At 48.2% G+C, this 21,839-nt stretch overlaps 1 protein-coding gene across 1 annotated transcript in view; it reads left to right on the top strand.

Moving 5' to 3' along the window:
- Positions 1 to 417: 417 nt before the first annotated feature.
- CFAP65 (cilia and flagella associated protein 65) overlaps positions 418 to 21,839 on the top strand; it is a 41,224-nt gene continuing 19,802 nt past the window's right edge. The window contains 14 exon segments of the mRNA XM_057746500.1: positions 418 to 433; positions 5,854 to 5,948; positions 5,950 to 6,008; positions 6,316 to 6,508; positions 8,420 to 8,604; positions 15,139 to 15,241; positions 15,721 to 15,887; positions 16,077 to 16,276; positions 16,545 to 16,690; positions 17,193 to 17,415; positions 17,741 to 18,006; positions 18,462 to 18,662; positions 18,896 to 19,255; positions 20,644 to 20,781. Coding sequence (XP_057602483.1) covers positions 418 to 433; positions 5,854 to 5,948; positions 5,950 to 6,008; positions 6,316 to 6,508; positions 8,420 to 8,604; positions 15,139 to 15,241; positions 15,721 to 15,887; positions 16,077 to 16,276; positions 16,545 to 16,690; positions 17,193 to 17,415; positions 17,741 to 18,006; positions 18,462 to 18,662; positions 18,896 to 19,255; positions 20,644 to 20,781 — 2,352 coding nt within the window.

The raw sequence follows: 21,839 nt of genomic DNA on the forward strand, positions 1-21,839 counted from the left end.
AAATAAGATCAAACAGCGGAGAGCTGGTGGGGTTGGGGTTCAAATCCAGTCTGCTTTACTCCAGAGTTTGTTCTGAACCACTCCACTGTACTCTTCTCAGGGATGACCTACATTCAGTTCATACCTCAGGGTTTCTTCGCTGGCGTGGGTGGGGGAAGAGGAGAGAGAAGGCAGGAGGAAGGGGATGGCCTAGGATGGGCTGGTCAGCTGGAGCTGTCCGTGGTGCTGGTCAGGGGGGCATGGAGCTGGGGAGCGTGTGGGAGATGGTGCAGGGGAAGACAGCTGGGAAAGCTAACACCGAGAAGGAGCAGGCTCAGACTAGAGGGAAAGAGCAGTTAGACGTGGTGGCAGGTCCTCTACCAATTAGGAGGAATTAGAGGCAGAGCCACTTCAAGTTTTGGCTTAAAATAAATATCAATGTATACAGTAGCTGGTGAGGTAGGATTTATCCACGGATCTCACTTGCAACCAATACAGCAACACTATCCAGTGTAGTTATACTAGTTAAAATCTGGAAATACTTTGGTACTAGTTTGTGAATAGTCTCCACTGCTGTGACTGCTCTCCCAGCCCCCTCTCTCCAGGCTTCCCCTCAACCTAACAACTAAAAGGTTAAGGCCCGGCACAATGTGGGTTCCCACGACTCAGCTCTGGCTCTAAGGCCCCCTGGTGTCCATTCCCATAGGTCACTACCCGTATCTTACCAATTTTTAAGTATTTTGAATACTATCCCTCTTCGCCCCCATTTTACAGATGGGAAAGTGAGGCTCTGGAATGTTTTAACAATTTGCTGCAAATTGCTCAGCTCTTTTTTTTTTTTACCTTTTTTTTTTTTGGCCTCACCACATGGCATGCAGGATTTTAGTTCACTGACCCAGAATCAAACCCACAGCCCCTGCAGTGGAAGTGCAGTCTTAACCACTGGACCACCAGGGAAGTCCCAGCTCAGCTCTTAAATGGTATAATCAGGACTTAAACTCAGTCTTCTGGGATTGAGCCTCATGTCCTTTCCCTGTCCCCCATCCCCCTGCTGTTGACCTGTGTGCCTATTCACCATTTGGTGGGGACAATGAATAGAGGCAGCAAGTTAAGGAGGGGCTTTGGGTTGGCACAGGAGAGTTAGAAAATCTATAGTGGCCCCAGGCAGAATGGAACTCTTTCCTTTGAATTATCTTGCCATAAGGCAGTCTTCCCCTAGCCCCTGACAATTTTGTGCTCTGGCAGCCCTTTCAGGCTGAAGGTGCCATCCATCACTTGACACACCCTCTCCACACCCAGCAACCCAGGGGACCATGGCAGTCTAATGTAGAGAGTGCTCCATGCCTGCTCCTAGATCCAGCCTTAAGCCACCCCAGTGACCCTCTTAGCTATATAGTCTTCTCTTCATCTATCAGGCTGGGCTTTGAAGATTTACCCTACTAATTTCAGAGGTCAGGATCTTCTGTGGGAGGACCCACCACCTCATTGTACCCTAACTTAAGTACATCTTCAATGCAGACCTGATTTCAGAAGCAACACTGGAAACTGAGTCAGTGTTGCAGGGGGAAGAAAGTGGGAGAGGGCTTTGCAAGTACTAGAGCTGGGTGACTTGCTGACTGGACAACAGATCACCCTGGCATCTCTCTTTGTCATTCTCCATGCTGGAGCACCAAGGCAGCCATCTTCTTGGAGAAAGGATAGACAAGGATGTGGAGAGGAGAAAAACTTTCCACCTTTCCAGTGTGCAACAGAGAGGCTGGGAGGTGGTAGGAGGTGAGGGTGCACAGGAAGCTGAGTGGCAAAATTGTAGGGCTCTCTCACTTAGTGAGTGACCCTCCTTTGTGTGTGTGTCTAAATTTGTTGATTGTCTACCATGTGACAAATACTTTACATAGCTGATCACTCAATCCCTACATAGGCCTTTTGACATTATTCCCAGGTAAAAGATAAGGCTCAGAGAGGTCATGGGACTTGCCCAAGGTCATACAGCCAGTAAGTGGCAGTTAGGATTAAAATCTCAGGTCTGCCTGATTTCCCAGCCCAGAGTACTCTATTTCATGGAGGGGAGAGGGGGGAATGTTAGGGAGAAAAGATATTTTGTGTGTGCCGAAGCCCAAATCACTCAGTGTGCTTTATCTTTATTACCCCCACTCCTCTGCTTCCAGCCAGGAGGATCGGAGTCCTCCTACTCATCATCCTTCCTCCCTTTCTTCCACATCCAGGTCTTCATCAATATACTGAATCATAACCCACACTCGTTTATAGCCTTGAACAAAACAGTACCTACCCAGTTGTCTTTCATGGGTCCATGGAGCATACGGTCACCAGGACCCAGCACCCACTGTTTCCCACCGGTTCTGGGATACTGAAATAAGGCAAACTCAGCTTCCTCTTCTCTCCTCAGGTTCAACCCTTACCACACCCCTTTCCATGCTGTTTGCTTCCTGGGGCAAAGTTCAACTTGGGCCTCTCCCTGGGAGTCCACCCTGTCAGTCAGGGTCATTCACTAGCAGAGCTCTCAGGAGGCAGCCAGAAACTTGCAGAAGCAGAACCCACAGAGAACCAACTAAGAAAACCCCCTCACTGTCCCAAGCCCAGAATCCATCAAGGTTTGGGCAGACCAGGTCTAGAAGGACACTTCTTCAGTGAAGAGGCACAAGGATGTGTGGCTCCTGGAATAAGATTTTCTAACCCTAACCTCCTTAGGGTTTTCTTGCTGGGATTTCTGAGGCTACGACCAAGCCTTGCCCCCACAGTCACTGCTCCCTATTTAGCCTAAGAATGGACAAACAGGTCACTTTCCTTGTTCCTAAGTTCCAGCTGAGTCAGGCTGACCATTTCAAAAAAAGCTTAGAGGAAAACAAAAGGGAAATCATTATAGAAACCACAAACAACATAAAAGTGGTAATGTCCAAAGTGCAGGTTTCCTATTCTGAGAATAACATTAAAATCAGTGAAAAGCTCACTGAGTTCCACATTCCTCAATCCCAAGAAAACTCCAGACCTAATTGTACTGGCATAACTTAATGGGCCCCCTGGCCTGACCCTTCCCTCCAATCCCACCAGCCTCTGGCCATGTGACCTCCCAGGCCAACTCAGGCAACATTGTCATCTGAGTATTTCACCTCTCACAAGTAAACTCCAACTTTTCAAAAATGAGGGTTTATTTTCTGGGTTTACTCCTAGAGTCTCTAAGTTCTCTTTCCCTAACACCCACCTCCATCACCGTCCTGGGTAGCGAAACATCTTTAATTGCCTATCAATGAACTCTGAGATTTTCAGCTTCACCCACCTAAGGAGTCTTCACCAAATGAGCCCCTTCCCCACAAAGGACATATGAACAAATGAACCAATGGGCTTCCAAAAATCCACATTGTGTGTAATAATGCCTTCTTCATACATTGACCTTCAGATCCCTTCCAAAGAGTTAGATTTGTGCTGGGCAGGAGGAAGTGCCAGGAGAAAATGCCTAGGACACGTTCTCTTCCACCTGCAAAAACAATTCATTTGCAAAGCAGTATGCAAATAAGAAATAACTATGGGCTGCTTTTAAGTTAACAATTGCAACCACAGAATGAAGTTCCTGTTGAGATTCTGACCCTATGTCACTAAGGGGGATCAGAAAAGAACCAAAACGATTCTCACGGTGTGACAAGTCCTTGGAGTGTGACAAGTCCTCTGAATTTGGTCATCAGCTAAATTCAGGATTGCGGGTACGTCACGACAACTATGTTGTTACTGCTAGCAGGGAGAGTCGGAGAATAAAAAATCAGGGTGCGCGTTAAAGTTGGGCGGTGCTTTCGCCTTCTCTGATCCACGATTCATTCGGGTAGCCGTCGTTGCCCTGGGATACCAGGAGACGCCGTGTCCTGCGCGTCCTGTATCTATAGAGACGACAACATGGCGGCCGTGTGAGTTCTGAGCGTTGGTCCCAGCGACCCGGGGAGCCGAGCGAGTGGCCAGGGAAGGTATCTGTCTTGGGAGACCGTCTCTTTTGGGAAATCGTGACCAGGGGTCCCCTCGGTGTCCTTCAGAGAGCCCCGAGGGACTGAGACTTGGGCGAGATCAGCCTGGGGATCTCTTAGAAGATGGTGGAACCGCTCTAAGTATAGTTTATTCCTTCTTTTTACCTCTTTCTTCCTCCCTTTACTCAGAGACCCACCACTTTTTACACTGGTCATGTTAGGAATTTTTAGGTTGGAAATTAGACAAATAAAGGAAGTTGATTATATATAAAAAGAACACCTCCCTTGCCCAGTGTCCTCACAATGATTGCAGATGTGTGAGTCTGGGAAGAGTAGCACGTGCTAGTGTGGAAGTTACAATTTTTTTTTAAAGATTTTTTTGATGTGGACCTTTTTAAAGTCTTTATTGAATTTGTTACAATATTGCTTCTGTTTTATGTTTTGGTTTTTTGGCTGTGAGGCATGTGGATTGTAGCTTCCCACCAGGGGTCGAACCCCCGCCCCCCCCCCCCCCCCCCCCCCCCCCCCCCGTGGAAGGCGAAGTCTTAACCACTGGACCACCAGGGAAGTCCCTATAATTGTTCATTATAGTAACATAGTTTTGTCTAGGGCTTTTTCAAATTCCCTATTTCTTTCCAGCTTCACATCAATTTTGTGAAATAGGGTAACCCTCATTTTACAGTTAAGGAGACTGAGGCTTGAGGAGATGGAGAAACTTGCCCATCTCAAATGAATCTGAGCAGATGCTGGAACCCAGCTTTTCTTGCAGGACTGGTGCTCACTTTCCTAAGCCCTAAGACCTGGTCTGGACCAGATTTCTACCCCATTGTCTCTCATTTTTCCTACAAGTGTTGATTGGAAATTTTTTCAGAGCCTTGAGGCAGGGGCTGTCAGTAGAATCCCCTAAGGTAACAAGCTTTAATGAGCGGGGGGAGTACTACAAAGCCATCCAATAGCAGAGAAGTAATGGGACGTTCCTCCCTATCTCCCCAGCTTGCATTTCTTTGATTCCATCTGAACAGTCACTTCACAATTGAAGGTAGGAGACTTGCCTGTCCTATCCAATGCCTCGCACTAGAACATAGCAGGCACTCAGTAAATGCCTTGTGAATGAATGAATGAGTGAATGTAAGATAGTCCCCTCCAGAGGGTTTGGACATGTTCAATTTCCCAATCTGGAAAAGTGAATCAACAGAATCTTTTGTTCTGAATGGGTGGTGGGGAGGGGATGGGAGAGTGTCTGATGGAAATGTGGAAGTTTCTAAAGGGTGACCATAAAATTGTTTACTAAAGCATAATATGTTGTAAAAAGGGGCTGAACTCCAGACTTGAAAAGAGATAATTTTAGGCCAAATAAAAGACAATTCACATCTAATCATAAATTGTTCTGAGGATTAAAATATATGTGAAGGACTTACAACACAGCTTGACACATGACAAGTTCTTAGCAAATGTTCGTAGAGGTTATTTTTTGTTGTTATTATTTCTGAGATTGTTATTCAAAGAGGTGGGGAAGTATACTGAGTAATCTTAAAAATGTACATATGTTCAAAAAAGGATTACACTGATGCTGTCCAATACGGTAGCCACACCTGGGTGTATGTGCTGAAGGAAGCCTGTTAAAGGAAGGGGTATTTGAGATGCAACCAGAGCCAGTTTGGGACACTTCTGGGTCCCGTAGAGCAGGGTCAAGCACCCTTTTGAGCATTTGGTGAAAACTGTGGACACTGTGTCTGGGAAAGAGCATGTGCCCATACCCATGAAATTCTGCATATAATTTGCCTATATTATTTGCGTATAATTTCCGGCTGCAGTCTATCAATGGATCCCTCCGCTTTAGCGGTTGATTCATTTATCCTTGGATTGAGTCATTGTTTCAGTGAAGGCTTCCTCTAAACCTGGACTGCAGGTTGTGTACTGATAGAGGAAGTCCAGAAGCCCAAGAATCCTCCAGTCTCACTTTCCTCTTGTTTGTCCCTTATTCCTCTTCTCTCAGGAGGCAAACCACGTTCAGAGGAAACACGTAGAGAGTAAAAGCCAGGTAAAGGTAATGCATAACACTCAGTGGGGGCTCGCTGAGAAATGCCAAGTGTGGCCATGGCGAGCAGGGCTGCTTGGGCCTCATCCCCAGTTCCCTTTTCCAAATGGCCTTCCCTGAATGGTGAGTCTCTAGGCTCCCAGGAAAAGCCCTGGATCTTGTATTCAGTCTCGTTCCTCACGGTGCCACTGCACACCTGTTGCTAGAGCTCGGAAGTGGGCACTGACGACGGCCACGGTGAGTCTTCTCCACTGGCCTCTTTTTCATGACCCTCCTGTCTCCCCTCTGGTCTCTTCCCAGCTCCCAACTGGCAGGAACTCCTGGCTTAGCCAGAGAGCTTCCCTTGGACTTGTGTTGCAGGTACTGGAAGCTCATCGAGGCAGCCCTAAGCCTCTTCCTGAGGACCAGGGACAGCGGGGGCTGCACCACGAACTCTGGGTCATTCCTGAGTGCCAGCACAATGGCCTTTCCCACCATCACTGGCAGCAGTGTGGCCATGAGTGCCTACGGCAGCAGCAACGCTAGTGCCTGTGTGAGGCCACATGTGGGGCGGGTGGAAAGGGTGGAGCAGGGCCGGGTGGGGTGGATGGGCAGCCGGGTGGTGGGGGTAGGAACCTGAGAGGACCCCACTCTCCTGTCTAAACTCCAGCACTAGACCCTACATACACTGAGCCCGTGCCAACTGGAGTGGTGGCGGCTGTGAGCACGATTGGTGGAGGGAAGGAGAATGCTGGGGAGATGCCCAGTTGGAGGCTGAGAGAGTAGCCAGTAGTTCTCTTTTCCTTCAAAAAGCTCTTCTGGTCTTGACCCCCAAGGCTTTGTGTTTGTCCACTGGATGGGTGTTATTTACTGTTTGCAGCTTCCCGGGCTCCCTCTCTGTGATAGCGTAGGACCAGGATGGGAGGTGCTTATCTAGGGTTGTAACTATGGGGTCTGACTGAGTTTTGTGCAGCGTGTGTGTGTGTCGTGTGTGAAGTCTCGTGTCTCCTTAGATGTGATGGTGGTTTCTTTTGCCTTCCATCTATCTGTGCCATTGCAGGCCAGTTTGCTCACAGATTCACTCACCACCCTTCCCCGCTCTGCTCTGAGCTGGCAGGAGGTTGGAAGGTGGGAGGAAGGGAGAAGCCAGGGTATTTCTTTTCTTCTCTCTCTGCTTTTGACAGTGTCTCCAGCAGCAGCTGCATCTCCCTGTCTGACTCCAGTCCCCACCAGACAGGCCTCTGGGCTCTGAGAACCCCATCACTTACACATACTAACCTATGTGCAGTAGCAGCCTTTTGATATTGTTAACTTTGGGGTTACTTCACTATCCCCTGGTTGTGCATTAAATTCCTTATTTTAAACACCCAGAGTGGCTTCTGTTTTTCTGGTTGGACCCTAACTGATGCACCAACTGATATTTGTAATAAGTGATCCTTTTATAATAAATGTGTAGTAAACGATCACCCATGTCACCTTTCCTCCATGGGCAGATCAGGCCATCCGACACTCTCTGAATATGTTGAAACAGAGATGTAACCTCCAAGAGAGAAGGGAGTTGCCAGTCGTATTCACTCTTGTAGTCCTGACACCTAAACTAGTACAGTGTCGGTGCATCATAGGTAGTCAACAGATATCTGTCCAACAGATAAATAAATATATCCTTATGTTGTGTAATGATACAGAAACAATACGTGGTCAAAGATAAAGTAAAATGACAGTGAATTTAGGTTCAGAGCAATGACTGGTAGGAAGAAGCACCTGGTTCATCCTCCTGCCATCTTGCCACCCCAGGGATTTTAACATCCCCTTTCCTCCTCAGATAGATAGGGGTTAGGGATTGGCCCATGAAAGGATTTTCCATTATAGACAGGAAGCGTTGGCACAGTGAACCGCTAGCATCATTAGGAGAAGTGCTTGGAGTGGCCTTGAAGTCAAGGTGTGGGGTGCGGGTTGGTTGCAGGCAAATTGGCTCTTCCTCTGCTCCACCAGCTAGGTAAGGGATGGGAGAGGGGATGGTGGAGTATCCCTGTGTTCTGAAAAATTTCCCAGGATAGACCACTCCAGCTAGGAGAGGCTTCTGTAGAGAAGGGGTAGAATGGGGAGGAAGAGGAGGAGGAGGCGGCAGCATCTGAGCAGAGTGGTGTCTGAGGGTGCACTGAGGAGCACAGCAGGCCAGCTAAAGCTGCTGAGTGTACTGGGCGGGATGGGCAATGGAGTGGCTTCAGGGACAGGGTCTCAGAGAATCTAGTTGGAAAACCATTCCAGTGACCTCAGGAAAGGTAATATTTGACTCCAGGGCTTTGATGCCCCACATCTTCTCTCTCCAGACCATCCCCCAGGGGTGAGGAGTGGTGTAATTCATTACTTTCTGGAGGTGGGGAGATCTTTGCCCATTCTCTGGGTCATTGAATCCCACCTCGCTTTCTTCTCCCCTTTCTCCCTGCCAACCGGACAGCCTGCCAGCTCCATGAACACTCAGATGTGCTTCCCAAAGAAGGAGGACAAAGTGAAGAAGAGGGTCATCTGGGGCATTGAGGTGGCTGAGGTGCTGCAGTGGAAAGGCTGGGAGTTGGGGAAGGAGATCACCAAGAATCTTGTTCTGAAAAATCTATCTTTGAAAATCCAGAAGATAAAGTACAGGTACCGGTATGAGGGATCAGAGACTAAGGCCCTGATCCCTCAAGCCCTCAAAGCAGCCACTCTTTAAAAACACACTTTCAAATTGTCACATAAAACCAGAAGAGTGTATGAACTGTGTACAGTTTGAATAGTTGTTGAAAGTGGAACCCATGTGACCAGATTAAATAATGGAATGATAACAGTGTCTGAAGCTCACCTTCTCCCGGTATGCGTCCCCCCACCCCCACTGGAACACCTTCCCTACCCATAAGGATAACCACTATCCTGTCTTTCATAATAAGGATTTTCTTGTTTTTCTCAAAAGAATTTGCCACTTATGTTTGTATCCCTAAGTGTTACAGTTTAATTTTACCTTCTTATGAACTTTATATGAGTGGGATAACATGGTATACTTTCTAAAAAATTCATTCATTTATTTATTTATTGGTTGAGTTGGGTTTTCGTGCTGCGCATGGGCTTTCTCTAGTTGCCGTGAGTTGGGGATACTCTTCGATGCAGTGTGCGGGCTTCTCATTGCAGTGGCTTCTCTTGTTGCAGAGCAAGGGCTCTAGGCGCGCAGGCTTCAGTAATTGCAGCACGTGGGCTCAATAGTTGTGGCTCGTGGGCTCTGGAGCTCAGGCTCAGTAGTTGTGGCTCATGGGCTTAGTTGCTCCATGGCATGTGGGATCTTCCCAGACCAGGGCTTGAACTGGTGTCCCCTGCATTGGCAGGTGAATTCTTAACCCCTGCGCCACCAGGGAAGTCCCCATGGTATACTTCTGTTGCACTTTTAGTTTGCTCAGTTGTTTGTAAGACTCATCTACAGGCAGATTTAGTTCATCCTTTTTCATCACAGTATAACAGCCCAATGTATACTTCTATGCATTCATCCATTCTTCTGTTAAGGGATATTTGGGTTGTTTCCAGTTTGGGACTGTATACATCTCTTATTGCACAAGTTCAAGAGTTTTTCTAGGGTAGATACATGGGAGTACAATGACTGTGACTTAGCATATGTACATGTTTGCTTTTTGTAGATGTTTGTACATGTTTGTCAAACTCCCAAAGTACTTGTATCCATTTATATTCCCACCAGCCCCATATGAGCGTTCCCATTCCCCTATATCTTTACCGATAATTGATATTGTTAGGATTTAAAAGTTTTACCAATAATGGTAATTTGTTGTGTGTTTAATTTGCATTTTTCTGGTTACTAATAATTGAGTGTCTTTTCATATGTGACTGGCCATTTCATGTGTGAAATTCCTGTTTAAGTCTGTGCCCATTTTTCTATTAGATTATATATTTTTTTCATTTTTTAAAAAAATTGAAATATAACTGGTTCATATACATGTGAAATTATATTAGTTTCACATGTGTAGCATAGTGATTCAGTATTTTTATAAATTACATTCCATTAAAAGTTATTACAAGATATATGGTTACCAGAGGATAAGGCGGGAGGGATAAACTGGGAGACTGGGATTGACATATACACACTCCTATATATAAAGCAGATACCTAAGAAGGACCTACTGTAGAGCAAAGGGAACTCTACTCAATACTCTTTAATGACCTATATGGGAAAAGAATCTAAAAAAGAGTGGATATATGTGTATGAGTAACTGATTCACTTTGCTGTACAGCAGACACTAACACAACATTGTAAATCGCCTATACTCCAATAAAAATTTTTTAAAAAGTTATTACAAGATAAGGGCTATAATTCCCTGTACTCTGCAATATATCCTTGTTGCTTATCTATTTTATTTTTTGTTGTTGTTTTGTTTTTGTTTTGTTTTTTGTTTTGTTTTTTGTTTTTTTGTTTTCTCTTTAAGACCTTTATTGAGATACAATTGACATAAAATAAACTGCATATATTTAAAGTGTACAATTTGATATTTTTTTCTTATTAGTAATGTATATATGGCAATCTCAGTCTCCCAGTTCATCCCACCCCAACCCCCCCTCCCCCCACTTGGTGTCTATATGCTTGTTCTCTACATCTGTGTCTCTATTTCTGCCTTGCAAACCAGTTGATTTGTACCATTTTTCTATGTTCCGTATATATGTGTTAGTATACGTTATTTGTTTTTCTCTTTCTGACTGCTTACCTATTTTAAACTTAGTAGTTTGTTTTTCTTAATCGCATACCCCTATCTTGCCCCTCCCCCCTTCCCTCTCCCCACTGGTAACCAACCATTTGTTTTCTATATCCGAGTCTGTTTCTGTTTTGCTGTATACATTCGTTTTATTTTTTAGATTCCACATATAAGTGATAGCATACAGTATTTGTCTTTGACTTACTTCACTAAGCATAATATTCTCTAGGTCCATCCATGTTGCTGCAAATGGCAAAATTTCATTCTTTATTTTCTGGCTGAGTAATATCCCATTGTAGTATATCCTATTTGTCTGCTGATGGATGCTTGGGTTGACTATTGCTATGAATGTTGGGGTGCATGTATCTTTTCCAATTAGTGTTTTTGTTTTTTTCCGGACATATACCCAGGGGTGGAATGGTTGGATCTGTGGTAGTTCTATTGTTAGTTTTTTGAGGAGACTCCATACTGTTTTCCGTGATGACTGGCCAATTTGCATTCCCACCAACAATACAAGCGTTCCCTTTTCTCTACGTCTTCACCAACATTTGTTATTTGTAGACTTTTTGATGATAGCTATTCTGACAGGTGTGAGGTGATATCTCGCTGTTTTGATTTGCATTTCTCTAATAATTAGCAGTGTTGAGCATCTTTTCATATTAACTATCTGTATGTCTTCTTTGTAGATTCTTTTTTTTCTTTTAATTTTTTTTTGGAGTATAGTTGATTTACAATGTTGTGTTAGTTTCTGCGGTACAGCAAAATGAATCAGTTACTCATACACATATATCCACTCTTTTTTAGATTCTTTTCCCATATAGGTCATTAAAGAGTACTGAGTAGAGTTCCCTTTGCTCTACAGTAGGTCCTTCTTAGGTATCTGTTTTATATACAGGAGTGTGTATATGTCAATCCCAATCTCCCAGTTTATCCCTCCCTCCCCCCCCCCAAGTTTGTTTTTTACATCTGTGACTCTATTTCTATTTTGCAAGTTCTCTTGTACCATTTTTTTAGATTCCACATATAAGTGATATCATATGATATTTGTCTTTCTCTGTCTTACTTTACTCACATGACAATCTCTAGTCCATTCATGGTGCTGCAAATGGCATTACTTCACTCTTTTTATGGCAGAGTAATATTCCATTGTATATATGTACCACATCTTCGTTATCCATTCCTCTGTCGATGGGCATTTAGGTTGCTTCCATGTCCTGGCTATTGTAAATAGTGCTGCAGTGAACATTGGGCATGTATCTTTTTGAATTATGGTTTTCTCAGGATATATGCCCAGGAGTGGGATTGCTGGATCATATGGCAGCTCTATTTTTAGTTTTTTAAAGGAACCTCCATGCTGTTCTCCACAGTGGCTGCACCAATTTACCTTCCCACCATCAGTGTAGGAGGGTTCCCTTTTCTCCACACCCTCTCCAGCTTTCATTGTTTGTAAATTTTTTGATGATGCCTACTCTGACAGGTGTGAGGTGATACCTCATTGTAGTTTTGGTTTACATTTCTCTAATAATTAGTGATGTTGAGTATCTTTTCATGTGCCTCTTGGCCATCTGTATGTCTTCTTCGGAGAAATGTCTATTTAGATCTTCCACCCATTTTTTGATTGGGTGTTTGTTTTTTTGATATTGAGCTTCATGAGCAGTTTGTATATTTTGGAGATTAATCCCTTGTCAGTCAATTCATTTGCAAATATTGTCTCGCATTCTGTGGGTTATCTTTTCATTTTGTTTATGATCTCCTTCACTGTGCTAGATTGTCTTTTTTTGATAGAAATTCTTATTGAGGATACTAATCCTTTGTCAGTGATGTGTTGTGGATATCTTCTCCCACCTTGCGACTTTTGTCTTTTACTCTATCGTGTCTTTTGAAGAAAAGTTCTTAATTTCAAAGGAATCAAATGTACCAATAGTTTTCTTTTATGTTTGATGCTTTTTGTATCTTTTTAAAATAAATAAATTTATTTATTTATTGGCTGCATTGGGTCTTAGTTGCTGCACTCAGGCTTTCTCTAGTTGCAGCGAGTGGGGGCTACTCTTTTGTTGTGGTCCTTGGGCTTCTCAGTGCTGTGGCTTCTCTTGTTGTGGAGCACGGGCTCTAGGCATACAGGCTTCAGTAGTTGTGGCACGTGGGCTCAGTAATTGTGGCTCACAGGCTCTAGAGCACAGGCTCAGTAGTTGTGGCACACGGGCTTATTTGTCCCACAGCATGTAGGATCTTCCTGGACCAGGGCTCTAACCTGTGTCCCCTGCATTGGCAGGTAGATTCTTAACCACTGTACCACCAGGGAAGTCTTGCTTTTTTATATCTTGTTTAAGAAGTTCTTCTCTACCCTTACCTAGGTCATGGAGATATTCTTCTATAGTATCTTCTAAAGACTTTATAATTTTGCCTTTAATATTTCTCTTTTATCTATAGGGAGTTGATTTTTGCAAATGGTTTGAAGTAGGGTTTCAATGACATTTTTTTTCTTCAACCAAATGTTCAGTTGTCCCAACACCATCTGTTGAAAAGTTGATACTTTCCATGATGGTCTCTCCCACCACTGATGTGTATCAAGTGTCCATATGTGTATAGATCCATTTCTGAACTCTGTTTTGTTGCCTTGCTCTATTCATCTCTCCCTGGGCCAATAAATATCATCCTGAATTAATTATTAGAGCTCACAATAAATTTTGATTATCTTGTAGTGTAAGTCTTCCAACTTCATTCTTATTCAAGATTTTCTTGGCTATCCTTGGTCCTTTGAATTTTCATATATATCTTCAAATCAGCTTATCACACATACACATAAACTACTTTTTGAGATTTTGATTGGAATTTAGTTGAACCTACAGATTAATTTGGGGAGAATTGACATTATTACAAATTGAGTCTTTCATCACCATGGTTTATCTTTATATTTTTTTAGGTCTTCTTTCATCTCTCAATAAAATGTAAAATTTTCTCCATAGATGTTTTACACATCTTTAGTTAGATTTATACCTAAGTGTTTTATATTATGTGATGTTGAGTATGATATCTTTTAAAGTTGTTTCATTTTCTGCTTGTTGTTGGCTTTTTAGAAAGTCATTTTTTAAAAATATGGATGTTTTGTCCATAACCTTGTGCCCAGCAACCTTGGTAAATTCTCTCATTCATTCTAATAATGTATTTGTCAATTCTTTTTTCCATGTACACATTCATATCTTATATGAAAATGGCATTTTTTCTTCCTTTCCAATCCTATATCCTTTCTTTCTTTGTCTTTCCTTACTGCACTATTGAAAAGGAAAGTGCTGAACAGAAGTGGTTATAGAAGCATCCTTGTTTTGTTCATGATCTCAATGTGAAAGATTCCAGTGTTTCACCATTAATTTGGATGTTTCCTGTAGTTGTTTTTTTTTTCTTTTTTTAGCCTTTATCAGGTTAAGGAAGTTCCCTTCTATTCCTAGGTTGCTGAGAGTTTTTGTTATAAACATATGTTGAAGTTTATCTAACATTTTTCTTTATTAAGATGATCACTTGATTTTTTTCTCTCTTAATTTCTTAATACAGTGAATTACATTAATTGATTTTTTTATGTTAAATCAATTGTGTATTCCTAGAATAAGCCTAACTTGGTCATGATTGAGTATTCTTTCTATACACATCGTTAAATTCTTTTTGACAATATTTCATTTATGTGTGGCCCGTAATTTTCCTTTCTTCTCATAACTGTCAAGTTTTGATAACAATGTTATGATGGATTCGTAGAATATGTTGGGGAGGGTTTCCTTGTTTTCTGTTATTGGGAAAGCAAAGCTAGAATTATCAAATGCTTGGTGCTACTTGCTGTGAAGCCATCTGGCCTGGTGTTTTCTTTGTGGGAAAATTTTTGACTATTTATTCAATTTTTGGATAATTTTAGGTAGGGTGGCTGTAAAACGTACTGTATAATTCTTGAGTCAGTTTTGGTCAATTATACATTCCTATGAACTTATTGGTATAGAGTTTTTGGCAATACTGTCTTCTTATTAATGTTTTTGAAGTCTGCAGCATCTATAGTTTTGACTAACCCAGAAACTCTACAGCTCTGCTGAGGTTTCTGCTGGGAAAGGCATCCCTGGCACCTCTATTCTCAGCTTTGGTTTCCCCCAGCTAAATGCTCAGGGATTTGGTGAAATCAGGGCAGCCTTCCCCATCCCAGGCCCCACTGACCACCATATGCATCTGAGGTACAAGCCCTGCTCCCTTGCCCCTGTATCTTTTCATTCAGTGCTCTGACATCCTGGAGTGAAGGTCTGCAAGAAAAGAGTGGTAGGATGAGGGAGACAGTTCCTCCTGTGACAGAAGCTCTGTGTTTCCCCTTCCAGGGTTCCACAGACTCAAGCCTGCTTGGCTTTCCAGAATATTCCCTAATATTTCTGCCTTTTCTAGTTTTCTGATCCTGAAGTGCTTATCCACTGGCTCCCTCCCCTAGGCCCCCCAAGACCAAGTACTTCTTCACGGCCATCCCCCAGCCCATGTTCCTGAGCCCAGGTATAACCCTCTCAGTCCCCATCATCTTCCGGCCTCTGGAGGAGGTAAGGTCTGCCACGGTGAGTGGAGGGCAGGGAGGGACATGGGCACAGTGACCTCAGAGCAGGACACAGGGCAGAGCAGCAAGGAGCTCCCCACCACACCCACATGCCCCCAGCTGGAGCCAAAACTCATTAGATAGAGGGGGCTTCCCAGTTGCATGTTGTTGTGGGGAAAGGCTGTGCTATTGTGTTGGCCATCAGAAAGCCCTATATTCCTTGGCCTCTTCCTGCTCTCAAAATGTTCCCCCAAATACTTTGTTCTTCACAAAAGAGGCCCTACATCTTTGAGACCAAGACAGTGCTGGAGCATAAGTAACTGACCCTTTCTTCAGAGACTGACATGGAGGGCCATGGCCCAGCTGAGCCCTCAGCGGTTGTGTTGGAGGGATGACTGAGGGCCGGGGTCGGGTACGTGGTCCTTGAGTACCACCCGAGTACCACTGATTGGTGACTGCCTCTGCCTCCCCACCCCCACACTGCAGAAAGAGTACATGGACCAGCTGTGGTTTGAGAAAGCAGAGGGGATGTTCTGTGTGGACCTGAGAGCCACCCTGCCCTGCCACAGTCTGATCTGCCCGCCGTCCCTGCAGCTGCCCATGTGCGCCGTGGGGGACATGGCCGAGGCCTGGTTCTGCCTGGACAATGTCGGGTGAGGGCAGTGGCTGAGGCCCAGAGGTGGGAAGAGTAAGAACTGTGAGGAGGGCTCTGGGGAGCAGGAGAGACCGGCGTGTGTGGTGGTGGAAGAGGGCGGGGGGAGTGAAGGGGCATCTCCGCCTTTCTAAAGCAGGGTCAGTTTTCAGAGGGAGCCCAGTGGCTCTGACCCGCCCGCCCCCTCCAGGGACCTGCCCACCTTCTTCACCTGGGAGTCGCCCAGCCCATTCCAGATGCTGCCCACCACGGGGCTGCTGGAGCCAGGCCAGGCCTGCCGGGTCAAGGTGACCTTTCAGCCCCTTATGGCTGTCATCTACGAAGTTCAGGCCACGTGCTGGTACGGGCAGGGCAGCAAGCAGAAGAGCAGCATCCAGCTGCAGGCTGTGGGTGAGGCCCGACCTCTCGCCCACCCCTGGAGCCCCCTGCTGAACCTCCCTGGGGATCGAAGCCTCAGTGTGCCCCCTCCGCACCGCCCTGACCTGGCCCCCATGGAACCTCCTCCAGCCTTCTGCCCTCCCTGAGCCCTGCAGGCTTTGCCTTCTCTTTGTTTTCCTTGGTGTTTCCCTGGGGACCCCTGTCTTCTTTGAAGTGCTGTTCAGCTGGGGCCACAGAGGCCCCGGTGGTTTCTCCCCAAGACTCCCCTCTCTCCGCCCAGCCAAATGCGCCCAGCTGCTGGTGAGCATAAAGCAGAAGCGCCCAGAAGACCAGGATGCCGAGGGCATCCAGAAAGTGCTGCACTTTGGCTCTGTTGCCGTGGGCTGTACCGCCGAGAGGCAGATCAAGCTGTATAACCCGTCAGTGGTATGTGTCCTGTGCAGGTCGGGGGAGTGGGGGCAGGACTCAGGGACCACGGGTCCAGGTGCTCCTTATACCCACCTCCTGTACGGAATGCTGCAAGCCTCACGTACCCATGTCTGTTGCTAACACTCGTGTCAACAGGGGTCCCCCTCTCCTCTCAGCTGGGGGCTGGGCTGGGATGTCCCTTGACCCCCACCCCCGCCCTGCTGAGCAACCCCAAGAGCAGCCTGAAGGTGTCCTGAGGCCAGGACTACTGCTAGCCTTTGTGGTACCTTTGGGAAAAGGAAAAGGAAAAGGTGCGCCTTCCGGGCGGTCCCAGTGCAGGGCTCACGGTTCGGCCCCTTTCTTCCTCCCGGCCAAGGCAGCCTTGCTCCGTGATCAAAGCTGATGACTGAGACACAGGTGCAGCTTCAGCTGCCCTCACCCCCTCAACTGGGCACCTTGGTAAAGACAGACCAAGCCAGCCTGTGACCTGACCCCCTCCTGTCCCCACCTGGCCCCACAGGTGAGTGCCCCCTTCAGGATCGAAGTGGCCCCAGAGTTGCTGGCCAAAGACCAGGCCTTCTCATGCCCCACGGCCCATGGCATCGTGCCCCCGGGAGAGAAGAAATGCGTGTCCGTGTTCTTCCACCCGGAGACCTTGGACGTCAGGACTGTGGACTACTTGTCCATCACGCCCTCTGGCTGTGCCTCCCAAACGCTGCTCAAAGTCGTTGGCTTCTGTAGAGGTACTGGCAACCCCCGGACACTGCGCTCCCTCTGGAGACACGAGCAGCCCACGCTTGTCATTGGCAACCGCCTGCTCTTCGTGGCTCTGGGCCTCCTAGCCCTCAGCCTGGGTGTCTGCTGCCCCCTGGTGGGCTCCATGAGGAATCAGTCGAGGACACCTGGAGGTATTGTTCCCATGCTCACCCCTGGTGACCTGGTGGTCTGCTCAGGCCTGTCCAGCCCAATCTACTGTCTCCAGGAAGCAGCACCTCCCATCAGGGGTACCTTTTGAGACCCACTCAGGGGGCAGGGCCCACTCACAGAGCCCCCATCTCTTCCGCCCAGGTCCTGATGTGTCCCTGCAGCGCTACTGCGTTGACTTCAGCTGGGTTAACCTTGGGACGCACTCAGAGCAGTCCCTGTGGATTGAGAACAAGTCAGACTGCACGGCCCACTTCCAGTTCGACATTGACTGTCAGGAGAGCATCTTCAGCATCAGACCTGCCTTTGGGACCCTGGTGGGCAAGGCCCGCCGGACCCTGCACTGTGCCTTCCGGCCCACTCACCCCATCATCCACTTTCGGCGGGTGGCCTGTCTCATCCACCACCAGGTGAGCTGGGGGCAGGGGGTGGGCAGGGGCTCCCCTGGGAGCTGGAGGGGCCAATCCGAGGCCCAGTCATGACGATAGCGCGTGGTGCTCCGCCCCCTGTATTCTGGAACTTCCAAGGCTGTCTGCCTGGATCATCTCCTCCAGGGCCCCAGCTTGACTTTTGGAGCCAGAGCTTGGCTCGGGGCTCGTGAATGCTCGCTCCAAGCCGGGTGGGTAGGCCCGTCTTGCTGTGACTGCTGCAGGCCAAGGACTTCGGTGCCGATGCTGGGGATGGGCTGGGGTAGCGGGGACAGGACGTCACCCCACGCAGCATGTGCAGGGCAGAGAGCCTTGACGTGACGACCCCAACCCAGGCCCCTGGACAAGGTCGTGCAAACTGTGCCATGACCAGCTGGTCTCTGGCCAAGGTGGTGAGTGGAGGCTCAAATCTAGCCTCACACAGACAAATGTCACAGGATCCACTGTTCCTGGACCTGATTGGAACGTGCCACTCGGACAGCACCAAGCCGGCCATCCTCAGGCCTCAGCACCTCACTTGGTACCGCACGCACCTGGCGAGGGGCCTGACGCTCTACCCGCCTGACATCCTGGGTATCATGTTGAGGGAGAAGAAGCTGGAGCAGGATAAGAACGGTGCCCTGATGATTCCCATCGAGGTTCGATGGACCCCTCTTGGGCTCCCGGGGCCATCTACCCTCCCCAAGTTCATGCCCCCTTCTCTAGCAGTTCTTGGGCAGTCCTGTGCCCCACAGCCCCGTGGGCACTGGTAGTAGTCAGGGATGACTGTGTGGCGCTCTTGTAGCCTTTTCCACAAAGGAGCACGCACATGAGGGGCAGCGGCAGGAGGAATGGCAGCTGGGCCCCCGCCCACCCGTCTCTCCCCACGCAGGACCTGGAGGACGTACCAGCTCCGCAGTATCCCCTCATCCCCCCCATGACTGAGTACTTCTTTGACGGCACCAACGACACGGCCATCTTTCCCCCGCCCATCAGCATTGAGCCAGTCGAAGTGGATTTTGGTGCCTGCCCCAGGCCCAAGGACCCCAACCCTGTTCCTCTGTGCCTGGTGAACCACACCAACGGCAAGATCACTGTGGCCTGGACGCACAGGGCTGACTGCCCCTTCTGGGTGACTCCAGACACCTGTGATGTGCCCCCTCTCAAGTCCACAGCCATGCGCCTGCACTTCCGGCCGCCTCACCCCAACTGCCTGTACGCCGCGGAGCTTGAAGCCTTCGCTGTCTATAAGGTGTGTGTGGGCAGACGAGATGAGGGAAGGTGGGTTCTCTGCCCTGGAGCCTGAACGGCAGGGTGTGGGGTTGGAGGCGGGGATGGGGTGATGGAGGAGGCACCCTCTCTGTGCCAGACTCTGCTCCCATGTTTCACTCATGTGTGCCTCGTACCACTTTCAGAGGGAGAACTCAGTGGGGCTCAAGCCCTTTGGAAAATTCTGGTGCATGTAGTTTCCTGGGGCTCTTGGCTGGGGTGGGGGTGGGGGTCCTGGCCTCTCTCTGGTCCTTGAGGTAGGAAGTGGTCCCTCTAAAAGAGCCATGTGCAGGTACTAGGGCCTGACAGGCAGAGTCAGGGACACCCGGTAATTAGGTGAGTGTAGGGAGGGTCTTCTAGTCCAACTTCCCTTGACCAGGCTGTTCCAGCCCAGCCTCTTAGTCCCAGACATGTCGTTCCCACCTCATCTCCAGTCCGTCCTGCCCTTTCCCTCCTTCCTCTGCTCTGCCCACCCTGCTGTTCCCTCCTGGTGGCTGGGTGCTGGGGCTCAGGGAAGAGGAAAACTGTGCAGTCAAGATCAGAGTCCCTTACCAGCTCTGTGACCTTGGGCACGTCCCTTAATGTCTCTGAGCCTTGGTCTTTTCATCTATAAACTTGGGGGCTCATCCAAACTTTTGAGAAGTTTTCCCGAAGCTGAGTCTTTAGTTGCCTCTGTTCTAATATCTTGGTAGTGGGGGGACGTGGACGTTTGTAGGACTAAGGCTGTGGACACCTGGCTTTACTGAGCCTGTCAGACTTTAAGGCTACAGGCTGTAGCCTGCACTGTCCGATATGCCAACCACCAGCCACATGTGGCCACTGAACACTTGAACTGTGTCTGGTCCAAACAGATGTGCCGTAAGGGGAAGAGACACTGATGTCTAAGACCTAACACAAAAAGAATGCAAATACCTCCTGCATCACTTATATATCAATTATATGTTGAAATGATAAGATTTTGGACCTACTGGATTAAATAAAATATGTTGTTGAAATAAATTTTATGTTTCACTTTGTTGATGTGGCTACTGGAGCATTTAAAATGACGTTTGCGGCTCACACTTGTGGCTTGCGTTATATTTCTATTGGCCAGTGCTCTCTGGGCACATTCCTGCAGGATGAATGCTGCTTTCACATCCCAGCCCCACCCTCGTCCTGCTGGGAGGATTAAAGAGCACATTGGCTGAGTCCTCACTGCCTAGTGCACAGTGGAAGGGGCTGCTATGACTGCTGTTCTCTGCACTGTCTTCCCAGGGGGCCCCTCCCTTCTGGGCCCCATCTAAGGCTCCTGAAGTACAGGGCAGGCGAGCTGGGTGCCCCACAGGGGCAGACACAGGACTCAGCCTATCCATGGGTCCGGCCCTCCTACAGGTCCTGCGGAGCTACAATAATATTGAAGAGGACTGCACTGTGTGCCCGTCCTGGTGCCTGACGCTCCGGGCACGAGGCCACAGCTATTGTGCTGGCTTGGAGCACCACATCCCTCAGTATACCCTGGACGCCCCCAAGGTGAGCGTGGCCCCAGCAGCCGTGGGAGCTGGGACAGGGGAGTCTGGCTTCTGCTGTGGCCTGCAGATCCCTCTCCCAGCTCTGATGGCCTCAGAAACACATCCCTGGCCATCCCATCCTCCCCACTGCCAGCCCCTGGGGCTCTGCGCCCATCAAGGACTCTCTTGGACCACGGGACTGGGACTGGGAGGAATCTGGGGCTTGGACCACTGGCTCCAGCCTGCTCCATCTGAAATACCCCCTGGTCCTCTCACTCAGGTTTGAAAGTCTTCGGCTCCTCTGTTTGCTATGTTTACTGAGTGCTTGCTAGGGATACGACCACCCCTACGCCACGCGCCCCTGCCCTTGGGGATCATCCAGCCCTGCAGGGGTCACAGAGCCTGCCCCTTGGCTTAACCCCATCCTCAGGGAATCATCATTCCCAGGTCTCTCCGAAGAGCCCTTGGAGGCCCCATCTGACCTGAGCCCCAGGATGACAACAAGGCTGAGAAACAGATTCTGGAGCCAGATGGCCAAGTTCCAATTCTGTTTCCTCCCTCAATGCCTCTTCCCAGCTTCCGTTACCATCGTCCATCTTTTCACCCGCCTGCACTACCCTCACGCCTCATGTTGCTGGAAAAGCACCAATTTTGGACCGTGTGCTTGGGGTTGATCTCGCCCCCTCACTAGTTACACTTCTGCTCAAGGGCCTCCCTTCCCGAAGACCTCCTGGCTGCACACGGGTCCCCTCGCTGACCCCCACCCCCACCCCTTTCCCTTGGCCAGTTCCTCCCAGCAGTGTGTGGCCTTTACTAAGATCCAGCAGATTCCGGGCCCATGTCGCCCCCACCCACCGCATCACGCACCTTTTCTCACTGCCCCAGCTGGATGGGGCACCCAGGTCAGCGATTTCGGCCTTGTGTTTGGTAGCCAGCCAGCTCTTCGCCTGGTGCTGGCCACACCCTAGATGCTTAAGGAATGTTTGGAAGCTGGGATTGCTGGGGCTTTCCCTTTCCCAGAGTGGGGTTCCCCTCAGCTACCTGCATGAGAATCATCTAGGAGAGGCTGCTTACCCCAGA

Source organism: Hippopotamus amphibius, chromosome 8 (assembly GCF_030028045.1).
Source record: "Hippopotamus amphibius kiboko isolate mHipAmp2 chromosome 8, mHipAmp2.hap2, whole genome shotgun sequence".
Taxonomy (NCBI): domain Eukaryota; kingdom Metazoa; phylum Chordata; class Mammalia; order Artiodactyla; family Hippopotamidae; genus Hippopotamus; species Hippopotamus amphibius.